Source organism: Cervus elaphus, chromosome 9 (assembly GCF_910594005.1).
Source record: "Cervus elaphus chromosome 9, mCerEla1.1, whole genome shotgun sequence".
Lineage (NCBI taxonomy): Eukaryota > Metazoa > Chordata > Mammalia > Artiodactyla > Cervidae > Cervus > Cervus elaphus.
In genome coordinates this window covers 94,794,080-94,819,192 of record NC_057823.1, presented here as the reverse complement: position 1 = coordinate 94,819,192, position 25,113 = coordinate 94,794,080, and the positions used below count along the sequence as shown (strand labels likewise).

General features: G+C 48.0%; 1 protein-coding gene across 2 annotated transcripts; it reads left to right on the top strand.

Annotated features, from left to right (window-relative positions):
• Nucleotides 1-7,607: 7,607 nt before the first annotated feature.
• On the top strand, nt 7,608-17,968 carry GLRX (glutaredoxin). Of its 2 annotated transcripts, none has more exons than XM_043913657.1 (3): nt 7,608-7,896; nt 15,029-15,148; nt 16,727-17,968. In XM_043913657.1, exons 1-2 carry the CDS (start codon nt 7,690-7,692, stop codon nt 15,140-15,142), a joined length of 321 nt encoding a protein of 106 aa, XP_043769592.1. In that variant the 5' UTR covers nt 7,608-7,689; the 3' UTR covers nt 15,143-15,148; nt 16,727-17,968. The 2 variants fall into 2 exon arrangements, with proteins under 2 accessions (XP_043769592.1, XP_043769590.1); XM_043913655.1 differs by having other exon boundaries at nt 7,610-7,896; nt 16,730-17,968.
• The last annotated feature ends 7,145 nt before the right edge of the window (nt 17,969-25,113 follow it).

The window sequence follows — 25,113 nt, the reverse complement described above, 5'->3', positions numbered from 1 at the left end:
CGGCTTCCAGCACGTGGCTTGTGGGTGAGCATGCAGGCTCATCCTCACCCCTTCTGCTTCTCAGGAACAAGCTGGGTGCAGAGTAGCCTCCACCAGCCCTGCACCCTGTCCCTGCTAGGGCAGAAAGGAATTTGGCGTTTGCACCTCTGTGAACCTGATCCCTTAAAGAGGCGAAACAGGCCAACTTTTTCTGAGATCTAAGGGTCCCATTGCCACTTCTTCCACCACTCTTCTCTGACTGCTTCGGGCGTGCCTTCTGCCAATTCTGTGTAATATACTCACACAGTAACAAGCAGACCAAAAAAAAAACACTGCAAAGGGTACACAGGAAGCAGGTTTCCTCTCATCCCTGACCCGCATTCAGTCCCAAGTCCACTTCCCCCCAAAGTCAGGCTCTGCTCCCCATTTCTGGTGCATACCTCTAGAGACACTCTGTGCACGCCAGCTCAGTCACACCTGGCTCTGTGACCCTGTGGACTGCAGCCCACCAGGCTCCCCTGTCCGTGGGATTCTCCAGCTGAGAATACTGGAGTGGGTTGCCATTTCTTTCTCTAGGGGATCTTCCCATCCCAAGGATTGAACCCACATCTCCTGCTTCATTAGCAGGCTGATTCTTTACCATCCTGCTACCTGAGAAGCCCAGAGACAGTCTGGAGGAGGAAATGGCAACCCACTCCAGTATTCTGGCCTGGAAAAGCCCCATGGACAGAGGAGCCTGGTGGGCTACAGTCCATGGGGGTCACAAAGAGTCAGACACGACTGAGAGATAGTCTCTATATATTTAAATATACGAAGCTGCAGGAAGCTAACCTGGAGTGTTTTTTCCACTGATTATGAGTTATTACGGTGCTCTGTCCAATCTCCCTTCTCTACAGGGTGGGAAGAAGATGAACAGATTCCAGAGCTTTCTGTTCACCTTTAGTTACTCTAGTTTATAATTCCAATCTCATATCAGCTCCAAGCCCACCACACAAGCCCAGCACTGCTGGCTGGGAGGGACCTCCATATCTGCTCCTTCGCTCTGCCCTTGGAGAGGACACATGATCACCTCAATGGTATCTCTCTCCTCCCGCCTTTTTCAAGACTGGGGACTGGGAGGGGCAACAAAATGTCTCTTAGCTGCTCACATTGTGGATAAGAGGGCAGTATTTGCCCTTCCTCATCCCCAGCTCTGGCTTTCCACAGTGGCCTGCTGCAGGGTCGGGGGCACTGAGGGTAGCACAGACTGCATGGACCTTTCGAAGGAGGTCACCATCATCTTCACTACCTCCACCATAATTTGGCCTCGGGTCAAGCAACAGGGAGGGAACCTGCCTCGCCCATCAACAGAAAATTGGATTAAAGGTTTACTGAACATGGCCCCGCCCATCAGAACAAGACCTAGTTTTCCCCTCAGTCAGTCTCTCCCATCAGGAAGCTTCTGTAAGCTTCTTATCCTTCTCCATCAGAGGGCAGACAGAATGAAAATCACAATCACAGAAAACTAACCAAACTGATCACATGGACCACAGCCTTGTCTAACTCAGTGAAACTATAAGCCATGCCATGTAGGGCCACCCAAGATGGACGGGTCATGGTGGAGAGTTCTGACAAAATGTGCTCCACTGGAGAAGGGAATAGCAGACCACTTCAGTATCCTTGCCTTGAGAACCCCATGAACAGTATGAAAAGGACCACAGTAAGAGACAGCCAGAATCCTCTGTGGTCAAATGGGAGTAAGGGTGTACAATGAGAGTCACACTGGTCCTCTGCGGTCAGATCTTGAGAGATCCAGAGAGAAAGAGCATCAGACAAGATCAGACTCTGAAAATGGGCACAGCCACCAACCGGGATCTTCACAAGTCTGAGGTTGGAAAGCGCTGCTGGCAACGTGGCTCATTCAGCCGAACCCTTAGAGCTGCAGACAGACAGACAGACAGGGCCAAGTGCAGCCGTGATGAGTCTAGGAAGTCTTGAGGGCAGCTCAGAACACTGACAGCTCATCACCTGCTGAGCTGCCCCCTGCAAACTCCAAGCCTTGTGGAAGCCAGGACGGGTCCCAGGGTGAGCCTTGAAGGATTCTAAAGGTTTGTCTGCTTCAAAGCAGCCCTACCACTCCTTCTGTGGTCAAAGTTTCGCCACTCAGTGTGTTACGAGAGAGATATCACAATGCGCTGATCTCATCGAACACTGAACTGCAAATCTACTTTGCTTGAAATACATCCGTTAGGCTCCTCACTCCTCTATGTAAAGTCCTCACTCTTCAGCTTGGTAAAAGACACCCAACGATCCGCACGCTCTCCAGCTGTCTCTCTCCCCACTCCCCACCTCAAACCCCTAATGCTCTATCCACATGTGACTATACTCAACATCAAGAGCCCTCTGTGTCGTCCTGGTGTTTCCTGTTCCCTCTGCCAGAAGTGCACGTCCCTACCCTGAAGACTCAAAAGCATCTCTCTCGAGATTCAGCCTAACTCATCTTCATCAACCTTTCCCTAAGCACCCTCCAGGCAAGAATAACCACTCTCTTTTGGTTACCCTGATGCCCATACAGACTTCTATTATACCATGTAGAATACTCTTAACACTGGGTTTATTTGCAATGTCTGTATCCCTGCCCTCCCCTCCACCACAAGGCTAAAAGTCCTAAGGGCTTGGGCTGCATGGGATCTTTGTGTCTGGCCCAGAGCAGCTGATTAATAAATGTTTGTAGGAGAGTGAAAAAGCTGGTTTAAAACTCAACATTCAAAAAACTAACATCACGGCATCCGGTGCCATCATTTCATGGCAAATAGATGGGGAAACAAGGGAAACAGTACAGACTTTATTTTCCTAGGCTCCAAAATCACTGCAGACAGTGATTGCAGCCATGAAATAAAAACATGCTTGCTCCTTGGAAGAAAAGCTATGACAAACCTAGATAGCATACTAGAAAGTAGAGACATAATTTTGCTGATAAAGGTCAGGACAGTCAAAGTTATGGTTTTTCCAGTAGTCACGTACGGATGTAAGAGTTGAACCATAAAGAAGGCTGAGGGCCAAAGAATGGATGCTTTTGAACTGTGGTGTTGAAGAAGACTCTTGAGAGTCCCTTGGACTGCAAGGAGATCCAACCAGTCCATCCTAAAGGAAATCAGTTCTGAATATTTATTGGAAGGACTGATGTTGAAGCTGAAGCTTCAATACTTTGGCCACCTGATGCGAGGAGCTGACTCCTTGGAAAAGACCCTGATGCTGGGAAAGAGTGAAGGCAGGAGGAGAAGGGGACGAGAGAGGATGAGGTGGTTGGATGGCATCACCGACTCAATGGACATGAGCTTGAACAAACTCTGAGAGATAGTGAAGGACAGGGAGGCCTGGCGTGCTGCAGTCCATGGGATCGCAAAGAGTCGGACACGACTGAGTGACGAAACAACAGCAGGGTGGATGCCCTGGTGGATGGATAAGAACCAGTGTGCATCTGGGCTCTGGTAACATGGGGATGAAAGCTCCTTCCCTGATCTCAGGAAGCTCACTGTAGACGACAGAAAAGGAGTAAAAAAAAGAACAATGATGTGGGATGAGTCAGGGTATGGGAAGTTGTGTGAACTCAGCCAAGGGGCACTCAACCCAGTGGGGAAAAGAGCGCTGTGTCCAGGGGTCTTCCCAGAGGGCTCTACACATGATCTGGATAGTGCTGGACCAGAGAAGTCAGCCGCGCAGAAAGAAAGGCGGGTCAGGGTCACTCTGGACCGAGAGAGGAGCAAGTTCAAAGCAATGAAAGTGTGAGCAGTGGAAGCGTGGCAACGGCTCAGATTCAGCTTCGCTGTTAGAGTTTGGTGACTCTGCAAAACAAAAAGCAGGGGACAGGTGAAGAAGCCACAGTCAAGATGCCTCCCAGGTTTCTGCCCTGCAGGCAGATGACGGTACCCTGGGAGGATGAGCAGGTATTTGGAAGAGGGAAGGGTGGCTTCCATCTTGGTCACACTGAGGCTGAGATGCTGAGGAACCCCAGGTGGGTCTTCTCGGCAGGCAATGAACGATCCATTCCTGAGGCTCAGGAAAGAGTTCCCGACAAGAAAAGTAAACGTGGAACTCGTCAACAAAAAGGTGATAGCTGGAGCCATGCATGCAGATGAAATCTTCCACAGAGGGTATACACAGAGTGAAAAGCAGTGCAAGCCCCAGGATATACCGCACGTGTAGGCAAAATTCCTGAGGCAGAAGCTGAGACAGAATACCCAGGGATACAGGAAGAAAAGAGAGATCAAGTTGCATGTGATATTAGGAAGAAGGGAGCTGGCGGGGAAGGGAGACAGGCGTGACAGGGAGTGATCTACAGAGTCAAATCCTGCAAAGTGGCAAGTAAGCAAAAGAGCCTGAGAAACGCTCATTTGTGGGCCAAACTGTCCCCACCCTTGTCAGCCTGCGGTACAAATGAGATCACATTAATAGTAGCAGCCCGTATTTCATATTTCACATGTATCACTAGCTCACTGCCAACTATCTGCAGAGCAGCATCTCCACTCCCTTGAAAGAAGTCCAAGCTTCTCAGCGTTTCTGGGAGTGCCTAGGTATGTCGCGCACAAGCCCACCGAGAGTCCTCGTGTCTGGTCCCCACACACCCCATCTTGATGTCCACGGCACTTGGGGATGGCAGCTCCCGTGGTGGCTCCCTGCCCTGAACTGTTCCCAATATCCATGGGTTCCATCTCCCCATGTGCCAAAGCTACAAACTCTCATGACAAGGCAATAGAGTATGCTATGCTCTGAATTCCTCCCTGAGGCGAAGCCACAGCACTGTCTGCCAAGTGGAGAAGCCCCTTCTGTGCCATCTGTGTTCCACGTCTCATGAAAAGGCCTTTTTCGTCTGTGTCCTGTGGCTATCCGTCCTGGGCCTGAGCTCTAGGGCAGACAACACAGGCCCACCACCACCTCCCTGCACCCTGATTTCTGCCCCAGGGACCCAACACCCCCAGGGACCCTACACAAACAGATCCTTTGGGAGTTTCACTCCACCAGTTTACCAAAAAACTCGACACCCACACTTCTGGGATGGTCCCAGGCAGGACACCTGGCTACAAGGTGATTCAGCAACTTGGCGGTCAGGATCGATGTTGGCCAAAGGCGTTTCAGCAGAACGGTTGATAAGGAGGTCAGATTGCATCGAGGAGAGGAGAGGGTGGCACGTGGGTGAAGTCCAGATGGCAAACATAACAGCAAGTACTACAATAGCTGGCTGTTAGGGGAGAGGGCAGGAAGGTTTAAAGAGACAGAAGGTGGTGGTTTGAAACAAGGGAGCAACTTGCCCAGAGTCACAGGCTGAGGAGACGGAGCCAGCAGGACAGAGAGAGGTGACCCCAGACGCGGAGAGGAGAGCGGGTCTGAGGGAAACACGGGGTGCAAGGTGAGCTGAGGACCCTCGGGCAGGTGAGCCCTGAGGAGACCCTGGGCTTCAGCCAGGGGCCTGGCCGCAGGAGTCCAAGTGAAAAGAAGGAGATGGAGGCAGATGACAAGGACTCTGCCGGGAGCTTACTCCAGAGAGAACGAAGCTGTGGGCTGGGAAGTCCCAAGCCTGACGAGAACCAGTCGCCTCAGCCCGCATGCCTGTAGCACATTCTTTCCAGTGACAGAGACGTCACTTAGAGTCCCTCTCTGTGACTCAGAGTCTGGGTTTCTGTTTGGCCACGTAATTTTAGGTATAATGAGAGCTGCTTCCAGGAGTCAGTTTTCTTTCCTTCTCTTAGTCACGCTCCGTGACAATCACTGAGTGGACAGGGCTGACCTGCAGCCCGAGTTTCCGTGTAAAACTTCATGGGGGAAAAGGAGAGTCCACTTCTAGAGGAGGTGGTTGTCCCTGTTTTGTTTATTTAACTTACCGCACACAGAGGGGTCAGGACTGGCCCTAGAACAAAGGGCATTACTCACCCCACTCGGGAGCGTGGGCCCCACAGGACAGAGCAGCAGGTCCTCAGGTGAATGTGAAACAAGGGAGTTATTACACCACCCAGGCTCGCAGTGACAATAGCTGGCATCTGGTCCCACCACTTCATGGCAAGTAGATGGGGAAACAATGGAAACAGTGACAGACTTTACTTTTGGGGGCTTCAAAATCACTGCAGATGGTGATTGCAGCCATGAAATTAAAAGACACTTCCTCCTTGGCAGAAAAGTTATGACCAACCTAGATAGCATATTAAAAAGCAGACACATTACTTTGCCAACAAACGTCCGTCTAGTCAAGGCTATGGTTTTTCCAGTACTCATGTATGGATGTGAGAGTTGGACTCTAAAGATAGCTGAGCACCAAAGAATGGATGCTTTTGAACTGTGGTGTTGGAGAAGAGTCTTGAGAGTCCCTTGGACTGCAAGGAGATCCAACCAGTCCATCCTAAAGGAACTCAGTTCTGACTAATCATTGGAAGGACTGCTGCTGAAGCTGAAACTCCAATACTTTTGCAACCTGATGTGGAGAGCTGACTCATTGGAAAAGACCCTGATGCTGGGAAAGATTGAAGGCAGGAGGAGAAGGGGACGACAGAAGATGAGATGGTTGGATGGCATCACTGACTTGATGGACATGAGTTCAAGTAAACTCCGGGACTTGGTGATGGACAGGGAGGCCTGGCATGCTGCAGTCCATGTGGTCACAAAGAGTCAGACATGACTGAGCGACTGAACTGAACACCACTCAGACTCACAAACAGTGACAACAAAGGGATCAAACAGAGAAAAAGACCCTCACTGGATCTGCAGTTTGAAATTAGGGTTTGTGCTAGAATTCACTTCCACACCAAACTGCTGTTCGAGGATCACAGACTCAAAAGCTTATGGATGAAGAATGTGAGCCAGCTGGGAGCCAGCTTCTGCCCCCTCCAAGGACAACCTCGCCCCAGCTCCAGCTGCTGCCTCTCTTGAAGGTGACCTGACTTTTCAGGGAGAGGCCACAGGGCCAGATTCTTCTGTGCAATCTCCAGATGTTTGAAGCTGGGGGAGCAATTCCATCAAACAGTGCCAACAAACAGGGCAGGCAAGACTAGACGCAAAGTCATAATCTGATTTTCACTTCTAAATAGATTTCAGTGCATTCTGCTTCTTGAATAATGCTGTTTGTGTGTATTTTTAGAAACTGTGTCTCTGAGAGACAATAAGTGACGTGAAAGCGGCTCAGTCCTGTCCGACTCTTTGTGACCCCATAGAGTATGCAGGTGATAGAATTCTCCAGGGCAGAATACTAGAGTGGGTAGCCTTTCCCTTCATTTTTCCCTTCTCCAGGGTATCTTCCCAACCCAGGGATAGAACCCAGGTCTCCCGCATTGCGAGCAGATTCTTTACCGACTGAGCTACAGGGAAGCCCTGAGAGACAATAAGAACTGACTCTAAGAGGTGCCTGCCTGCCTGCCTGCTCGGGCTCCCTCCCTGGAGCTGGTCTGCACGCTTCAAACTCTCCAGAGAGTGAGCTGGCTCTGTTTTCTTCTCCAGAGTGGTGCCCCTGAAAGAGCTGGGGACAATGACACCCCGTGATGTAGCAGTTCATGCTCCAAAGCTCTAGCTGGTGGATTGCTCCAAACTGAAATGACTTTCAGGGCTGGCCCTTTAAATATGGAGCACGCCGTGGGGGCAAACTCCTCCTCCAGGGAGGTTCCTTTAAATGAGAGCCAGCTGGTCGGCCACGGCTTTTACTCCCGAGCCCTACCTGCAGTCGAGGTGTCCTTCCCGGAGGGAGGCAGCATGGCTCAAGCTTTCGTCGACAGCAAGATCCAGCCTGGGAAGGTGGTCGTGTTCATCAAGCCCACCTGCCCCTACTGCAGAAAGACTCAGGAGCTTCTCAGCCAACTGCCCTTCAAACAAGGGCTTTTGGAATTTGTCGATATCACAGCCGCCGGTGACACCAGTGAGATTCAAGATTACTTGCAGCAGCTCACCGGAGCCAGAACGGTAAGCCTGGGGTCTCCTGCTCAAAGGCTGGGGGGACCGGGGGCGGGGGGGGGGGGGAAGGCTCCCAGATGCCTTTGTCTGTGACTGGGGTGGCCCGTGCCTTCCTCGGGGACACCGCTAGGGCTCCGTCGCTCTGAGCGGGTGTGGGGGAGGGCGCCTGAGACAAGAACCGCTTCCTTGAATGGGCAGCGGACCTCGGCCCATGGGACGGGACAAGGGCGCGCAGCTGACCCGTGCTGGGCGTCAGGGCGGGCGGGCCGGCCGGCAGCTGTGTCCCGGAATCGCCGCCGCCGAGGATCTCTCTGCAGTCTTTGTTTTCGGCACGGACAGCCTGAGCGTGCAGGGCTGGGCGGTGGAAGGACGGGTGGAGGGGCCACGGGTGAGCCCTCCGTGTCTGCTGTTGTGCAAGAACCCAGAGCACTCTTTCCTCTGGGTTCACAGGGCCCAGTGGCATTTGCTGTCTTTCAGTCTTTTCCTCTGGGCTCTCTTTAACCTTAAATTTGCTCCTTCTTCCGTATCTTATCTCATTCCTCCCACTGGGGGAAAAAAAAAACCTAATGGCTCCTTGTGGCTCCTTGACCTAAATGACGGGATATTTCCAGGCCTGTCGAGTTATGGAGGTCAGAGGCCAGAGTTCCGGACAGGCTCTCACAGTGGCTTGCTGTGTGATCCTGGCAAGTCACCCCACCTGTGACCCTCAGGATACCCCTTGGCTGCAACACCAGACCAGAGGAGGTGACCTCCACAGCCCTTTTGCTTTGAGTAGACAGGGGGGCCCCTAACGCCCTCTCTCCTCTGTGTGAAAGGACTTCCTCTTTCTTAGCGCCCAGGGCTTCTGGTGTAATGGCCAGCCAGCCAGGCCACCAGATCAGCGCAGGTGCTGGGGTGGGAGCGTGGGGGCAGATCATGTCCCACCAGCTCCCTTTCGGGATGCACATTCTAGGATACAGTGTTTGCAGACACACATGTCCTAGTTGAGGTTTAGTTTGAATTTGATGGTATTTTTTCCTGGGTTCTCAAGGGGAAGCCTGGGAGGCCATTTATCCCCACTGCTCCAATCAGAAATCAGCATTCTGGTACAGAGGGAGGCAAAACCCTACTGCTTCCAGGGCCCCCACTGGGAGCTGAGGACCCTTGGTCTTAGGGAGATCCTAGAGCAGAGAACGAGAGGGCCTCTTGTTGCCTGGCTGGACCACCAGCTACACAGGCTGCCTGGGTCCTAAGGGGGAAAGGGCAGTGTGGGCACAGCTTTGGCCCCCGCTGTGAGGGACCCCGTGGGGCCGGCAGTTCCCAAGTGTTGCTGCACATTAGAATCACCTGTGGTGGTGGTTCAGTTGCTAAGTCGTGTCAGACTGCTGCGACCCCATGGACTGTAGCCCGCCAGGCTCCTCTGTCCATGGGATTCTCCAGGCCAGAATACTGGAGTGGGTTGCCATTCCTTTCTCCAGGGGATCTTCCTGTCCCAGGGATCAAACCCAGGTCTCTTGCATTGCAGGCAGATTCTTTACCAACTGTGTGTGCTACAAGGGAAGTCAGAATCACCTGGGGAACTTAGAAAAAAACAAAACTCCCAATGCCCCAGTCAGACCCCATGCCAATTAAATCCCACAGGAGAGGGGGCAGAAGGGCATCAGTAGTTTTAAAGATCCCTAGGACATGAATACAAACGTGGAGCTGTAAGAGGAGTAAGTGCTGGGGGTGAAATGTAGGCTTGCAATTTGCTATGATTACAACTTAAGTGTTCTCACGACACACACGTGCAGATAGTAGCTGTGAGGTGATGGCTATGTAAATTAACTTGACTGCAATAATCTTTTCAGTGTATCTGTGTATCAGACCCTGACATTGTACACCTTAAATACACACAGATTTGTCAGTTACACCTCAAAATATCTGGAAGTCAAAATAGAATGTATCTCCCCTCAAAAAACCAAAAAGGTAATTCCAATTTGCAACAAGGTTTGGGAGCCACACCTTTCAACCAGCAGCACCTATCCTCTAGCAGGAAAAACAAACCTCTTCACACAACCATTCAACAACTTTTTTTCACCCCCAATGCATTGTAAAGCTAACACTTTTTCTTCTAGTGATCTTTCAAAGTTTGTTTTTGAATTTTTCAAGATACCTTTCAAAGGTTCTCAAGTCCTGACATTCCTCCAAGGGGAGAACAAATCTTTTAAAGACATATAACTTCACCATCCTTACCAGTGAAGGCTTTCTATTCAGAGACTGGAAACCTTAAGAACGGTCGCTATCTTGCTGTGCTGAGGTGCTCTGCAAACAGCAGCAGCCCAGGGGGACTTGATTGATGGCAGAAACACAAGACTTCAATCAGGCCACCAACTTGGAGACACTGGTTTTGGTTTCACTGCAGCCACAGTTCCCAGATCAGTGCTTTCACTTATTCTTCCCAAAATACGTTCTTTCTTTATGTAAATCCAAGTTTCCTGACCTCTGTCATTTTCCTTCTCTCTGAAGGGTGCCTTTGAACATTCCTCACAAGGCAGAACTTTGGGCAACAAATTTGCTTCATTTTTGTGTGCGAACGTTTTTCACCTTTGCTTTTGAAGTATACTTTTGCTGAATACAACAAATATTTTTAAGCACCTACTGTTCTAGGCACTTTTCTGAACACTGGAAATACTGCCATGAACAGAGCAAACAAAAATCCCTGCCTTTGTGGAACTTACATTCTAGTAAATGCCATAGATAAAGTAGTATGTTAGAAGGTGGTAAGTGATGCGTGGTATGGAGAAGCCAGGTAGGAAACGGAGGTAGGCAGTAGGCAGCAAGGTACAGTTTTAAATGGAGCCCGCAGGGTCTCACTGGTTTTGCAGAGGTCTCTAAAGGGACTGAGGGAGCAAGGCATGCAGAAGTGCAGGTGTAGGACATTCCAGGCAGTGGGAACAGCAAGTGCTAAGGTCCTGGGGTAGAAGTCTGCCTGGCAAGGAGGCCTGAGTGGGTGGAACATTGTGAGTTAGGAGCGGGTGTGTTCTGAGATCATGAGGAATAGGTAGGCAGGGCCTTTCAAGCCATCACACACGGACCAGGCATGTAGATGAGATGCCGCTGAAGGGTTTGGAGCAGAGGAGTAATCCTGCCTGACTTGATTTTGAAAGGGTCAGTCCAGTGGCTGTGGGGAGAGAGGCTGTGGGAAGGCCAGGATGAGGACCGAAGCTGGGGACCTCTGGGGGTTACAGCACCAGTTCCGGTGAGAAAGGAACCGTACCCGGGAGCAGCCCAGGAGGTGCAGAGGGCTGGCAATCAGCTGAGTAGCAGCCTCTGAACAACACGGTGGCACTAGTGGTCAAGAACCCGCCTGCCAATGCAGGACACGTAAGAGACGCGAGTTCGAGCCCCGGGTCCGGAAGGTCCCCTGGAGAAGGAAATGGCAACCCACTCCAGCACTCTTGCCTGGAGAATCCCACGGACAGAGGAGCCTGGCGGGCTACAGTCCACGGGGTCGCACAGAGTCGGACACGACTGAAGCGACTTAGTAGAGAGAACAGAAGATGCCACCTCAGCTGAGGCTGGGGCTGGAGCAAACTCCCGCAGAAGGAGGGCCCCAGAACTCCCAGGCCTGCTTTTCTGGTGGCAGTCCCCTGCTTCTTTAATGTAACAGACTCAGTTCCCCCGCAGAAGGGGGTGGGCCAGGAGGGGAGGGCACAGAGCGCGAGCCTTCTCTTCCTTCTCAGCTGCATCAACAGCTTCCTGTTTTGTCACCACAGCCGCCCACACTGTCTAGTGGAGCCTGCAAGTTCAGCTTCCTTTGAGGGAGCTGGTAACCGATGGGCTTTCAGTTCAGTTCAGTCGCTCAGTCATGTCCGACTCTTTGTGACCCCATGGACTGCAGCACGCCAGGCCTCCCTGTCCATCACCAACTCCCGGATATTACTCAAACTCATGTCCATTGAGTTGGTGATGCCATCCAACCATATCACCCTCTGTCATCCCCTTCACCTCCCGCCTTCAATCTTTCCAGCATCAGGGTCTTTTAAAATGAGTCAGTTTTTCACATCAGGTGGCCAAAGTATTGGAGTTTGAGCTTCAACATCAGTCCTTCCAATGAACATTCAGGACTGATCTCCTTTAGGATGGACTGGTTGGATCTCCTTGCAGTCCAAGGGACTCTCAAGAGTCTTCTCCAACACCACAGTTCAAAAGCGTTCTTTATAGTCGAACTCTCACATCCATACATGACCATTGGAAAAACCATAGCCTTGACTAGACGGACCTTTGCTGGACCTTTGCTGGGCTTTACCGTGGTCGTCACTGTTTCCCAGCCCCGAGGAGGGGGTGTAAGGGCAATGGGGCCTCCAGCTCTCAGCTCTCACACGCAGCTTGCGTGCCAGGTGGCAGGCAGAGAACTCCGCCCTGGGGACAGCCCGGATGATCTGATCTGATCGCGTTTCAGGGACTGCCTTCGCAGCTGCGGGCTGCCGTAGAGCTGTGGGTTTCCAAAGCCTCAGTTAGTTACCCCAGGAGGAAGGAACCACTCTTGGTGCCAACCTGTGGTTTGCAAACATGCTCCTTGAGAGTCACCTGGGAACTTGTCAGAATGCACATTCTTGAGCCCTTGCCCAGATCTCCTGTATCATAAATGTGGGGTGGGGAGGAGTAAGAAATCTATGTTTTAACAAGCCCACCACAGTTCTGATGCATGGTTCAGGTCTGAGGACTGCTGTCTAAGGGGAGGACTCCTTCCTCCTCAGGGGCTTCTGTCCAAATAACATAACCCAGACCCCCTGGTCTAAGGTGGAGATGGGGCAGGCAACAGGAGTGACAATCACTCAGTTCTTTTTGAAAGTAACAGAAGTTCAAGAATGAACACATCCCTTCCATGGCACTTCCCTGGTAGTCCAATGGTTGGGACTTTGCCTTTCAATGTAGGGGGTGTGGGTTCGATGCTTGGTAGAGTAGCTAAGATCTCAGGTGCCTAGATCCCACATGCTTCCTCTCCAAAAAACCAAAACATAAAACAGAAGCAATATTGTAACAAACTCAAAAAAGACTTTAAAGACAGTTCACATAAAAAAAAAAAAAAAAAAGCCCTTAAAAAAATAAAAAAAGAATGAAAGCTTCCTTATTTGAAGCTCAGATGAGTTTACTCCTCTAGGCAATGCTTTCCACAGAAGGAGCCCTGTGTTATAATTATATTAGAATTCCATTAGGATTCTTTACCATTGCAACTGACCACAGCCAACTGTTCCTGGGGAGACAGAAGCCAAAAGGCCCCCAACAATCTGGAAGAGCTATATTTTCTCTAAAATAATGGCCAAGATCCAGGGGGAAAACTTTAGGTTTCTGAGCTCATCTTTCTGCAAATTCTTTCAGCTTGTTAAGATTAAAAAAAAAAAAAAAAGTGTGGCCTTGATGGTGCTTCCACATGCAAAGCTCCCACACAGGCGTGCAGGGCGGAGGGCGGGGGGCGGACGGCCAGGCTTTCTCACTGGACGCAGGAAGTAGCCATGGCAATGCAATGCAGGATTCTTTCAACCGGGGGCCTTAATTTGTAAAGCTTACTTCCGCCCAGATCCCCTTTTTAATAGAAATATAGTAAGGACTTATCTGAAATATTTCAGCCCTTTTTTCTCAACTTTCTTCCTTTAAAAAAAAAAAAAAATCATCTGAACATGCACCCCAGTGTTCATAGCAGCATTATTTACCATTTCCAAGATACGGAAGTCACCTGTGTCCATGAACAGATGAATGGATAAAGAAGACAGGGTGTGTGTATACCAGTGGAATACCACTCAGTCATAACAAAGAATGAAAGTGTGCCCTTCACAACAATGTGGATGGACTCAGGGCATTATGCCGAGTGAAACAAGTCAGAGACAGACAAGTACTGCATGATATCACTTATATGTGGAATCTAATAAAACCACCACAAACGAGTGAATATAGCAAAAAAGAAACAAACTCACAGATACAGAGAACAAATTAGTGGTTATTAATGAGGAGAGAGATGGAGAGGCAATGCATGGGTAGGAGATTAAGAGGTCCAAACTATTATGTACAAAGTAAGCTACAGGGATATATTCTACCATATAGAGAGTACAGCCAGTATTATATAGTAACTGTAAGTGGAAAATAATCTATAAAAATTGTGAATCACCATATTGTATACCTAAAACTTGTACTGGACATCAACTATACCTCAATAAAAAAATGTACCTGAGTAACTGCCTTCAGAGGAAAAGCAAAAGCTCTGAAAATATTCTTAACCTCTCCTGCCCCTTCCAGTATGTTCCTAGTGTTCTAGGGGAGGACCCGCTTGCTCCTGACCCCTCAGGGAGTCTGTACTGCGCTTGTTTCTTCACTGCCAGTCAGCCTTTCTGCAACACCCTTGGCCTGGAACTTGTCGGAGCCACAGTGAAAGGACTCCAGGAACCCCCTAGAATCCTGGAATGCACCTTACCTAGCAGCAGGGAGGCAGCCTGAGCTTGACTCGAGATGAATGCACTCAGCGGGAAGAGTGACTATGTCAGTTCGATGGGCCTTGGGTGACCCACCCATGCCAGCTGCAAAACTAAAGCAGATGCATGCCTTTGCTCCCAGAGCTATGGCACTTCAACAGCCTATGATGGGCCAGGCATTTCAAAGAAGGCGATTCTGACACCATCATCTCTTCCCTAGCTGGGGGCAGAGCTCCCAAGAGAGAGAGATGACTCTGATAAACTTTGAGCCTAAAAGTCAGGGACAGAACTGATGGAAATACTTGTCCAGCTGCATTTAACAAACTCCTTCCCGTTGCCATGGTTCAGTTTAAGGGCGCATGTGTGGTCCCAGCTGCAGAGAAACCAGAGTTCAGTCAGGGTGGTCTGGCTGCAGCCAACCAAAACCCGTTCCTGGAAAGGTGTTCCTGCAGAGTGAAATTTTTAAATCACTTTGACAAGTTAGACAATCTCACAGACACAGAACATTCCATTTGAAAAGCATCTTGGTTTAAAAGCCTTCTTGAGTGAACTTTGTTATGCTTCTCATAAAGTTCTGACTTGAAAGAGTATACACGAGAAGGTTGTAAAGTGATTTGAAAAGCTTTAGACCATGGGGAATATTCAGAGAATGATAAAAGCGTCTAACCTAATGATGAAGTTCCCTAAAAGTCCTGGTTGGTTTGCTTTCTTAGGTACCTCGGGTCTTCATCGGTCAAGAGTGCATAGGTGGATGCACTGATCTAGTAAATATGCATGAGAGAGGGGAACTGTTGACACGGCTAAAGCAAATTGGAGCTCTGCAATAATTAGAGGTGAGTGACAGGTGAGACTCTGGGCCAGGACACTGAGAGATGGTGGAATTCTACTACCATGTTTTATTACAATCTAGGAAGGCACCCAAGATAGGCAAAGAGTAATTTGGGGGTGATTTGGGGAACTGTGATCTCATGTACCAGTTTCCCTTTTACAAACAGATTAAGTGCATCAATGGGAGGAAAGCTTTTCACTCAACCTTCGTTTAACAAATATTTATTTAGCACTTACTATGGGCCAGACACTGTACCAGACATTGGAAATACAGAGGTGAACAAAAGATAACATGGAACTTATATTCTAGAGAGGGAGACGGATCAAAAACAAGTTAAATAATGCCTGAAACAAGTGAATAATCTGATAGAACATGGCAGGGGGGTAGGGGGCAACCTGAGCTAACGTGGGGAGGAAAGGCCTTTTTCCGAGGGGCTGGCTGAGCCAAGACCTGATTGACAAGAAGGAGACAACCATATAATGCTAGGCAGAAGAGCTTTTCAGGCAGAAGGAATAGAAAGTAGAAAGGTCCTGAGGTGACAAGTATGGAATATTCAAGGAACCCAAAGCAAGCAAGAGCAGACTGAGTGAAGGGCAGTGAGAAGGGAAGGTATTAACAGCAGCAAATGTGGGCAGCGGCCGGAGCTCACAGGCCATGGGAAACAGCCTGAAACCTCCTAAGCGCAACGTGAAACCAAGGTAATTTCTGCTGTACCTGTGTTTACCCTGCAAAGCCAATGCAATTCTATTGGCTTCCGAAATGACTAACCAGTTTTCTTAAGTTGTAACCTAAAGGAGATCTTTGACTGGATGGAAAACCACAGGGTGATGGATTCTTCAGAAAGGAATCAAGATCCCTTTGGGATCTGACGGGTTCCCCTCCCTGCAGCTCTTGTTGGAGCAAGAGGACTTCGAACCAGGCCAATTCCACTGACTCATCTGTGGAAAGACTGTTTGTTTTTTAAGCCAAAGGAGAAACTTCAGGTGTTCAAATTAAAATGTTCTTTGAAGGGTATTTATTGCCCACTAATTAATAATTAACCCCTGAGCAATGAGTACAGAGTTTGCAGGGATTACTCAGAATAGCCACAGAAGTGAAAACACAAGGTCTGAAAAGCACAACCGAATCCCTTTCAAAGCAAACAGTCAGCTTTACAAATCTTGAATTACAGTTCTACAACTTTATCCCAGCAAGTAAACAGACTCTGTCTGTCTGGGTTAGCTTTCTGGCCTCACCCTGTGTGGTGCCAAATGTCTCCTATTTGATACACTTTTTAGCAATTCAGGTTTAGATTAAGAATGAAAGAAAACTTGTGCCTTTCTGGGGAAGGTGGGAAATACCATCCCCCCCCACCCTCTAGGCTGTGGTGGGTATTAGAGTCCCCCATATTCGCCATATCTCTTTAGCTGCACTGCCCTTCAGCATATTATGCTCTTAGTATTCCACTGGCAACTTGCACTTCAAGACCATCTGTAACCGATTGTGTTTAAATAGCAAGAGTCAGTGTTCTAATAATGAAAGAGAAATGAGGGGAATTGTTCTTTCTAAGGAGATCCAAATCTTTGTATTTTTTTCTTCCTAGCAGAGCAGACCCAGGCTGATATCCCCCTTGGGGACAGGATGGCATTGCAGATAATGACAGTTCCTGGAGGATGGACCTGGGGCGACTGTACCCAGTTACAGCACCTGTTTACTTAAAATTCTGAAATATGTTAACCTCAATAAAAGGGGAGGGAAGTCAACAGCTTCTTTTGACTCAGTATTAAAAAGGGACCAAGTTGCCCAAAATAACAGGTCTGAGCAGTCTGATGGATGTCTCGGGTTTCTTGTGGACTGGCCCTTTGGGTTCCCAGGGACCATGATAAGATATGCTTAGGATTCACTCACTGACCCAAAAGATGGTCCTTCTCTTTGGCACATGTTCTTACCAAGTGTTCTCCTCAAGCTGGGATGCCTCTACCTCTAACGCCAGTGTTTCTCAACCAAGTGTATCTCAGGTGCCCAAGCATGAAGCTACAGTTGGTTTTCTACTACTGCCTGAAAATTATTTTCTTGAGTCTGACTTTCTAGAATTTGTATTATGAAATCAACAGGCATTCTGAATGTGCTTTTTCAAAAGGTGTCTTCCCAGGCCACCATCTCCACCCCACCCCACCCCACCCCTTTCGGCTTCGAGAGTCACTGCTGTGAACCTCTGCCCCGAACCCTGACAACTCACAGATCTCACAGGAAATGTTTGACAGTTCTCTCTGTTCTGTCTCTCAATCTGAGAGAAACCACGTAAAAAGTTAAGCACGGTTGGCCTTCACTTTCTGCTACAGGGATCAGAGGTCTAAATGTAGGTGCGGTGATCATACGGCAACACTGTTAGGTCAGATGGTGTCCAGGGAATCCTGAACAAGCGTGTATTGTTTAGATGACACACAGAGGAAAACAAACATTTAAATGTTACATAGAAAACCTGTATGCCCCTCCCCACAAAAAGTATGTCTGTGAAAATAGCCAAATTTGGGAAACACTGTTCTAGATGATTTTCTGTCTCTCCCCTTTTTCCCCCTCCATGAGAATTTAAGATTTCCTTATTGTGAAGGATTTTAGAATTGCAATATTAAGTTAATCTCTTTCTGTAGATGAAAGTATGAATGGTTAATTTCTTCTCTATTAAAGAAGTACCCATGGATCACACAGTGATTTTTGACCAATTCTTTGTTCTCAAGACTTTAAGGAGTGTCATAAATGCAAAATAAAGCAATTTCAGGTGTTTTTTTTCACATCCACCCCCCCTGCCATTATAAATAAAGGCACGTTATTGTCTTTCACTGAGTATACACTGTTGGTGTGATTTTTGTAAATTTCATGATTTTCATGTTAACACAAGCCTACTGAATAATGTTTAGGATTCAATAATAATCTTTTTCATACCACATTCCATTTTCCCATTTCTCTCCTAATACTCTTGCACCCTGGGCTTCCTCTCCCTTCCCTTAGGGACCATAACCCCTCCCTTCAACCAGGTGGCTGTGGATGACCCGCAGGTCACACACCACACTACGAATGCACCCCCCGAGGCTGTGCAGTGTGCAAAGAGCAGGGTGCAAACTTAGTCCCGGGTCACGTCCCGACCCCTTGCCTGCTCTTCCTTTCCCATCTCTGTGCCCCTGCTCATCATGTCCCTCCCGGGATTCCCTTCCTTCTCCTTTGCTTGTCTTTCAAACCCTGCCTTCAAGGCTCGATTTACAGACTCTCCCCTCTAGACCTACCCTCTCACCTCACTGCCTCTTGACTTTAAAAAAAGTCACTGCGCCCCCTTCTGTAATCCTAAAGTGCCCTGCATATGTTGCAACTCTCATCAGGCTACATTGTAATCATCTCTATTGGCCTCCCGCCAGATTCAGAAATAATCGAAGGCAAGAGCCTCCACGTAAACATCTTCATATGCCCAGGCTCTAGCACAGAGGGTCTGTTTTATCAAAGCAACACACGTATGTGGTGTAAAATGTCAAACAACACTAAAACACTACTCCACCCCTCCCAAGCCCCAATCCTGCACACACATTTTTCATTTTCATAGGTATTTAAGCTATTTAGAAATATCACAAAATGTATTAGATATATAAGAATATATACAATGCATGTGTGTGTGCACAGTCATATCCGACTCTTTGTGACCCTGCAGACTAACCCACCAGGCTCCTCTGTCCATGGGATTTTCCAGGCAAGAATACTGGAATGGGTTGCCATTTCCCCCTCCAGGGGGGTCTTCCCGAGCCAGGGATCAAACTCAAATCTCCTGTGTCTTCTGCATTGGCAGGCAGATTCTTTACCACTGCACCACCTGGGAAGCGCTAGGTAAATAAACACCCATGTGTCTGCCTCCTAAGTTAAGAAATAGAGCACCTATATCACAGCGTGCTTCCAAGGTACTGATAAATTACAAGACCCATGTGCCCCTTCCCAAAGTGGCCCCTTCCTCCCCTCACTGAGATGATCTCTAGTTATTTTTTAGACTTATTTGGCTGCCCTGGGTCTTAGTTGCAGCACGAGGTGTCTTCTTCCTGGTTTATCTTCTTTATCCACAACTGGGGGGGTCACTGTTTGTGGCTCCCCATCTCAGTAGCTCCGTGGCATGTGGCCTCTTAGTTCCCTGACCAGGGATCGAATATGCGTCTCCTGCATTGCAAGGCAGATTCTCAGCCACTGGACCATCAGGGAAGTCCCCTCTAGTTCATTTTTGTTGTAGTCATTCTACGCAGGAGACGGATGGGCCCCAGACCAGGCATTTACAACTGGCCTCCAGCTGACACTTCTGGGGGAGTGAGAAAAAGATGGCTTCAGGCTGGACACCTATAACTAGACTCCAACCTGCATCTCTTGAGATAGGAGACAGGTGGGCTCCAGGTTAGATATTTACACCTAGCCTCCTGTTTGTACTTTGAGATAGGAATAACAACAGAAACAGGGTAAATAGCCAAGCTTTGGCCCCTGAGGACGCTTAAAGGTAGCAGTGATGGCAGAAACAGAGAGGGGCTAAACTCTGTTTGAGTAAAAGATCCAGAGGTCATATTTTTCCCATCCTTGGGACAAGAGAGACAATGAACACACACAGAAAGGACCTCTGGGGGTCAAAAAGGAGGGGGCACCACCCAGAAGAGGTGATGTCAAGGCTTCCCATAGGCCTCTGGGCTGGGATCCCTCTTGGAAAAAAGCTGCACACGCATGTGGGGGAGGGTTCTAGAGCAGGTCAGGCGTGGAAAAAGAAACCAGACAACAGGCCAGAAGTAAAGAAAGACCCAGAAGAACTGCCCCACATGGGTGATTTACCTGCCTCTTTACTGTGCTTCTCCTCACTGGGGAGACGCTCACACTCTTTCTCTCCAGGCTGGTGTCTTTGTCTTTCTTCTGTCTAAACAAGCTGTTTCTCTATGTGCCCTCCCACTTGCTGTACTGTGACTCTAATAATAAACCCTGGATCTGTTTTTACAGTTTTTGCCCTCTTGAGAAATGTGGGCAAGGAGCCAGGGAATTCTGCTTCTAGCCCCCAGCCCCCGGTGGACTAGCAGGTAGGATTCCTGGTTTTCATCTAGGTTCCCTAAGGTTCAATTCCTGGGCAGGGAACTAAGATCTCAGTTCAAACTACTGCTCACTACTGCTTCTCTGAGAGCAATTCTGATTCGTCATGGTTGTACTCTGCAGAATACCCCTCAGCAACACAATTAAGTTTTGAAAAGCAGTTAGCGAACACCAACCTTGCTGGGTAAGGAACGGGGTATCAGATGAAGGGCCCCAGGAGAAGATAAGCTGAACAGAGGCTCTGAGTCATAGGCTGGCTTCTGTTTCCTGGGAGCTTGCCAGAGGGGTGGTCCCAAATGAGTCCTTGGAAACCCCAGGCACCCCGTGGTCAGGGATTATGTACAGTACCGGGCATCCCCCAGAAATCTGTCATGGAAATGGGGGGTTCTGCACCTTCTGCTTCCAGGGCCCACCTCCAGCTTCCAGGAGCAGTTCCGAGCTCACCACATCCACAGGCGTGTGGCAAGCCCACACCCCCTCCACTAGCCAAGGGTGTGGCCTGGAGGACAGAAATGTCAGCACAAGGCAAATTTCAGATAAGGATGTACTCAGGCTCATTTAAGCACTCTGTCCTCAAGTAAAAAAAAAAAAAAAAAGACAACAGCAAAGCTCTCAACACGGGAACTTCCAGTGCTCCAGTTCGGACTGGTTGCCATCCAAGTCCAAACAGAGCTCTCCTGGGATCTCCCTTCACTGTCATCCTGGGATTCCACTGCTCTCCACCCGGAGCTGGAGCTCCTGTTTGCTGCACCCCACAGATATCTGTCGCAGCTAAACTGCCTAACAAAGATATCACGTTCCGACAGAAGCTTATTTTCTCTCCTAACAGTTCAGAGGCAGGCAGGTGGCTTTGCTCTGTGAAGTCAGGATCCACCCGGCACGCATGCAGCACCTTTCTCACATCCCATTACTCAGCACTTAGTCTCCGGCCCCACTTAGCTGTGGGTGACGCGAGGCAATGGTGTCCCCACTGGGAAGCCCCTCGCCCAGCTAAAACTCAGGGAGGTCTACGCTCCAACAAAATTAGGAGTTTAAGTTTAACAGATACACTCTACTATGCACACAATACATAAACAACAAGGAACTACTGTATAGCAGAAGAAACTGTATGCAATATCTTATAATAACCTAGAATGGAAAAGAATCTGAAAAAGAATATATATATTATGTATATAAATGAATCACTTTGCAATACACTTAAAACTAACACAATGCTGTAAATCAACTAAACTCCGATAAAAAAAAGTTGTTCTGAATAAATAAACGCTTAAAAAAAAAAAAAATGAAAGAAGGTGGAGAATGAATATGAAGGGAAATTACTGAATTGTATCTTTCTCTTTTTCATAGTGAGAGAGACAAGTCCTAGGTAGTTTGATAAGAAGTCTGGGGTTCCCAAGGAGGAGAAGGGTCTGGGACTCTCAAGGAGGAGATAGGGGTCTGGAATTCTCAAGGAGGAGGAAAGGACAAACCTTTTTTCTTTAAGCCCAGAGCTGATGACTGTACAACAAAACAACTCATCTTGCTCAAGGATATATTTTCTCTTAAACTCTGTACTAATGATTATATGATAACAATGTATCCTGCTTGAGGACAAGTTTTTCCTTCTTGAGAACCTTCTGACTAATCCTGTCACCTTAAAATATATATTATGGGAGAGGGACTGGAAAGACCTTTACAACCTTAAGACATTCTTTTGATTTACTGTAATAACCAACTGAAAAAGTACATAACTCCCTTTCTAAGACTAGCAAGGGGGGCACTCTCCATTCCCCTTCTGATGTCCATGTCAGAAACTTTCTCTGTCACCTTTTCACTTTAATAAAACTCTGCTACACAAAAGCTCTTGAGTGATCAAGCCTGGTTCCTGGTCCCAAAGCTAAAGCTTCTTCTTTGGAGATAACGAATCCAACATCATTCACTGTAAGCTATCAATATTCTTTTTCATTTTGGAGGACCATATATCCTTCTTTGGTCTTAAAAAAGAGAGGATGGGAAGTAAACTTTTTGAAACCTTGCTTGTCTGAAAGTGTTTTTATTTGATTGATATTCCCTGGTGGCTCAGATGATAAAGACTCTGCCTACAATGTAGGAGGAAAAAAAGGAAAGTGAAGTTGCTCAGTCGTGTCTGACTCTTTTGTGACCCCATGGACTGTAGCCTACCAGGTTCCTCTGTCCGTGGGATTTTCCAGGCAAGGGTACTGGAGTGGGTTGCCATTTCCTTCTCCAGGGGATCTTCCTGACCCAGGGATTAAACCTGGGTCTCCCACATTGCAGGCAGACGCTTTACTGTCTGAGCCACCCGGGAAGCTCCAGTACGACCAGGGTTCAATCCCTGGATCAGGATGATCCGCTGGAGAAGGAAAAGGCAACTCACTCCAGTGTTCTTGCCTGGAGAATCCCATGGACAGAGGAGTCTGGTGGGCTACAGTCCAAGGGGTCGCAAAGAGTCGGACACGACAGCAGCTAACACTTTCACTGACTAATAGTTCACCTGGATGGAGCTTCTGGTTGGAAGTCGTCTTCTGGAAGTCTAAAGACACTGCTCATGGTCTTTTGCTTTCAGTGATGCTGTTAAGAAGTCTGAAGCCGTCCTGATCCTTGATCCTTTGTGGTTAACCTGTTTGGTCTCCGTGTTTTACATTCTGGAAACTTGCAAAATCCTCCCTTTCAAATATCACGGTGATGTGTCTTGGGAGGGCCTCTTTTCATACATTTTAGGGGCTATTTGGAGGTTTGAAGGGCCTTTGGGACTATTATTGGGCTATTTTATGGATGCTTTCCTTCTGTCCATTTTATTTGTGTCCTTTCTGGAATGCCTAGCAATCGGATACTGGTGTTCCTAGACTTGTCCTCTAATTTCTGCTATATTTTCTCTCCTATTTTCTACTTTTTTGTTTTGAAGGACTTACTCATTTTTATCTCATTTCCCTACCAAATTTTTCATTTCTGATAATGCTTTTAACTTTCAATAGCTCTTCAATATTGCCTGAGTGTTCCATTTTTTCCCTTCTAGAATTTTTTTTTGCTTTGTAAATGCCCAGTACTTGCTGAGTTTATTGAGAGTTCTAAAAATACTTACACTGAATTTTTTTTCCAACTGTGATTTTTTCCCTTATTTCACAAGAGAAGATTTTTTTTTCCTTGTTCTCAGTTGTTTCCTTTATAACTGTTTTTCTTATTCTTGTTCTCTGGATGCAGTCTTTTCTCTCGCATAGAATATTAATTCTAGTTAGGGCCTTTTAAAAAGTGGTCTTCCAATTCCAGCATTTGCTATGAGTTCCTGGGTTCTGTTTCTGCTGACACTGGAAGACCTTCCAATGTTCTGCACTGAACATCTGTGACTGAGCTGTGTGTAAACACTTAAGTATGAGGCCAAAACCAGGCTGGCAGATTTGTTGCAGGAACTGGGCTTGTCATCTGGTAGGTTTCACCACAGAGCCATTTAAATGTCACCTTCTCAGCACGTCCTCCCCATCACCCTATTTAAAATTTCACTTGGCATTCTCTATCCCACTTCTGTGTTGTTTTTTTTTTTTTTTTCCTATAGCATTCATCACCTAACATGTCATATGATTTGGCTATTTTACTTACTGTCTGTCTTTACTGCTAACCTGCAAGCCGCTTACTTGTGTCTAATTATTCGCTGCTGTAGCTACAGCATCTAAGACTGTGTGCATGTGGCAGGCACTTGGTAAGTATGTTAGGCGGTTGAATGAATGAATGAGTGACTGATGAGATGCAGGTGACCCCACGGTCAGCTCCTGGACGTTTCTCTTTTCAGCTGTTCAATTTCTCCAGTTTCTCAGCTGGGGGGTGGGCCTTGCCACCAGGTTCCCACTGCCAAGCAGGGAAAAGGGAATTGGCAGCCCCCAACCAGTGTACAGACTCTCACGTAACCATCTATTTTCTGTCTGTTCCTTGTGGAGTAATTCTGAGTGATACGCAGGAAGAGAAAGAACTATCATCCAAAAAGCATCAAGAAGTTGGCACAAGGGGTTGGCAGGGAAAACAAGAGTATCCAGGCAAAATATCCACAACCAAAGCTCTACAACTTTGGTTTCCTTTGAAAATCAAGTGATTCAATCTCCTTCACGTGTCTCACTTTAATAACTGCCTTCAGCCTGCCCCTTCCAGCCTGGCCCCTGGGCTGGGACACCCAACAGACATTCTTCCCAATTCAGGGTTGTCCAAAGACGGTCCTGATGGACAAACAACAGCCAGGGGGAATCGGTGTGGCCCAGCTCACACTATTTATATCCCCAGTGGGTATGACTAGGCCACCATCATGACATTTGTTTGTAAGAGAAAGCCACGCTCCCTAAATCACTGTACCATAACAATTTTTCCTGGGTCCTGGGAAATATTTTAAAGACTTGGTGCTCATGAGATATTTTAATTCAAATCTTTTTGTCACATTAATAGTGATTTTTTTTCTTATTAAGTACATTGGACATTTGAAGGGGCAGAATTTAATCTTCCTAATTCGTGAAAGAGAATTCTGGCCTGGTCCCTTTAAGCACAGTGATATTTAAACATGGGTCTATATTTACACACCATTTGTAGTTCCTGTCCCCAGGTGACTTTTCTGGCCAGCTGTGCAGAGTCGAAGGGGGCAGCGGGCTGAAGGGGTAAAGGAGAGCCGGTGAAAGCAGAACTTTGTGGGATCCGTCTGGAGCCTCACCTGCTGCACCTGGGGTCTTAGTCCTTGTGGTTCTTCCTGCTCCTTTGGGGTCTTCCTTCCCACTCGCTGGGCTGGAGCCTTTGGGCCCTGCAGCTGAGCTATCTCAGGAGACAGCAGAGTAGCTGCTTCTGACTTTTCTCTTGCGTGCCTGTGAAACTTGGAATAATCGGTACCGAAACTACAAGTTGTCTTTAGGGTGGGATGGTGTGGATTCTGCA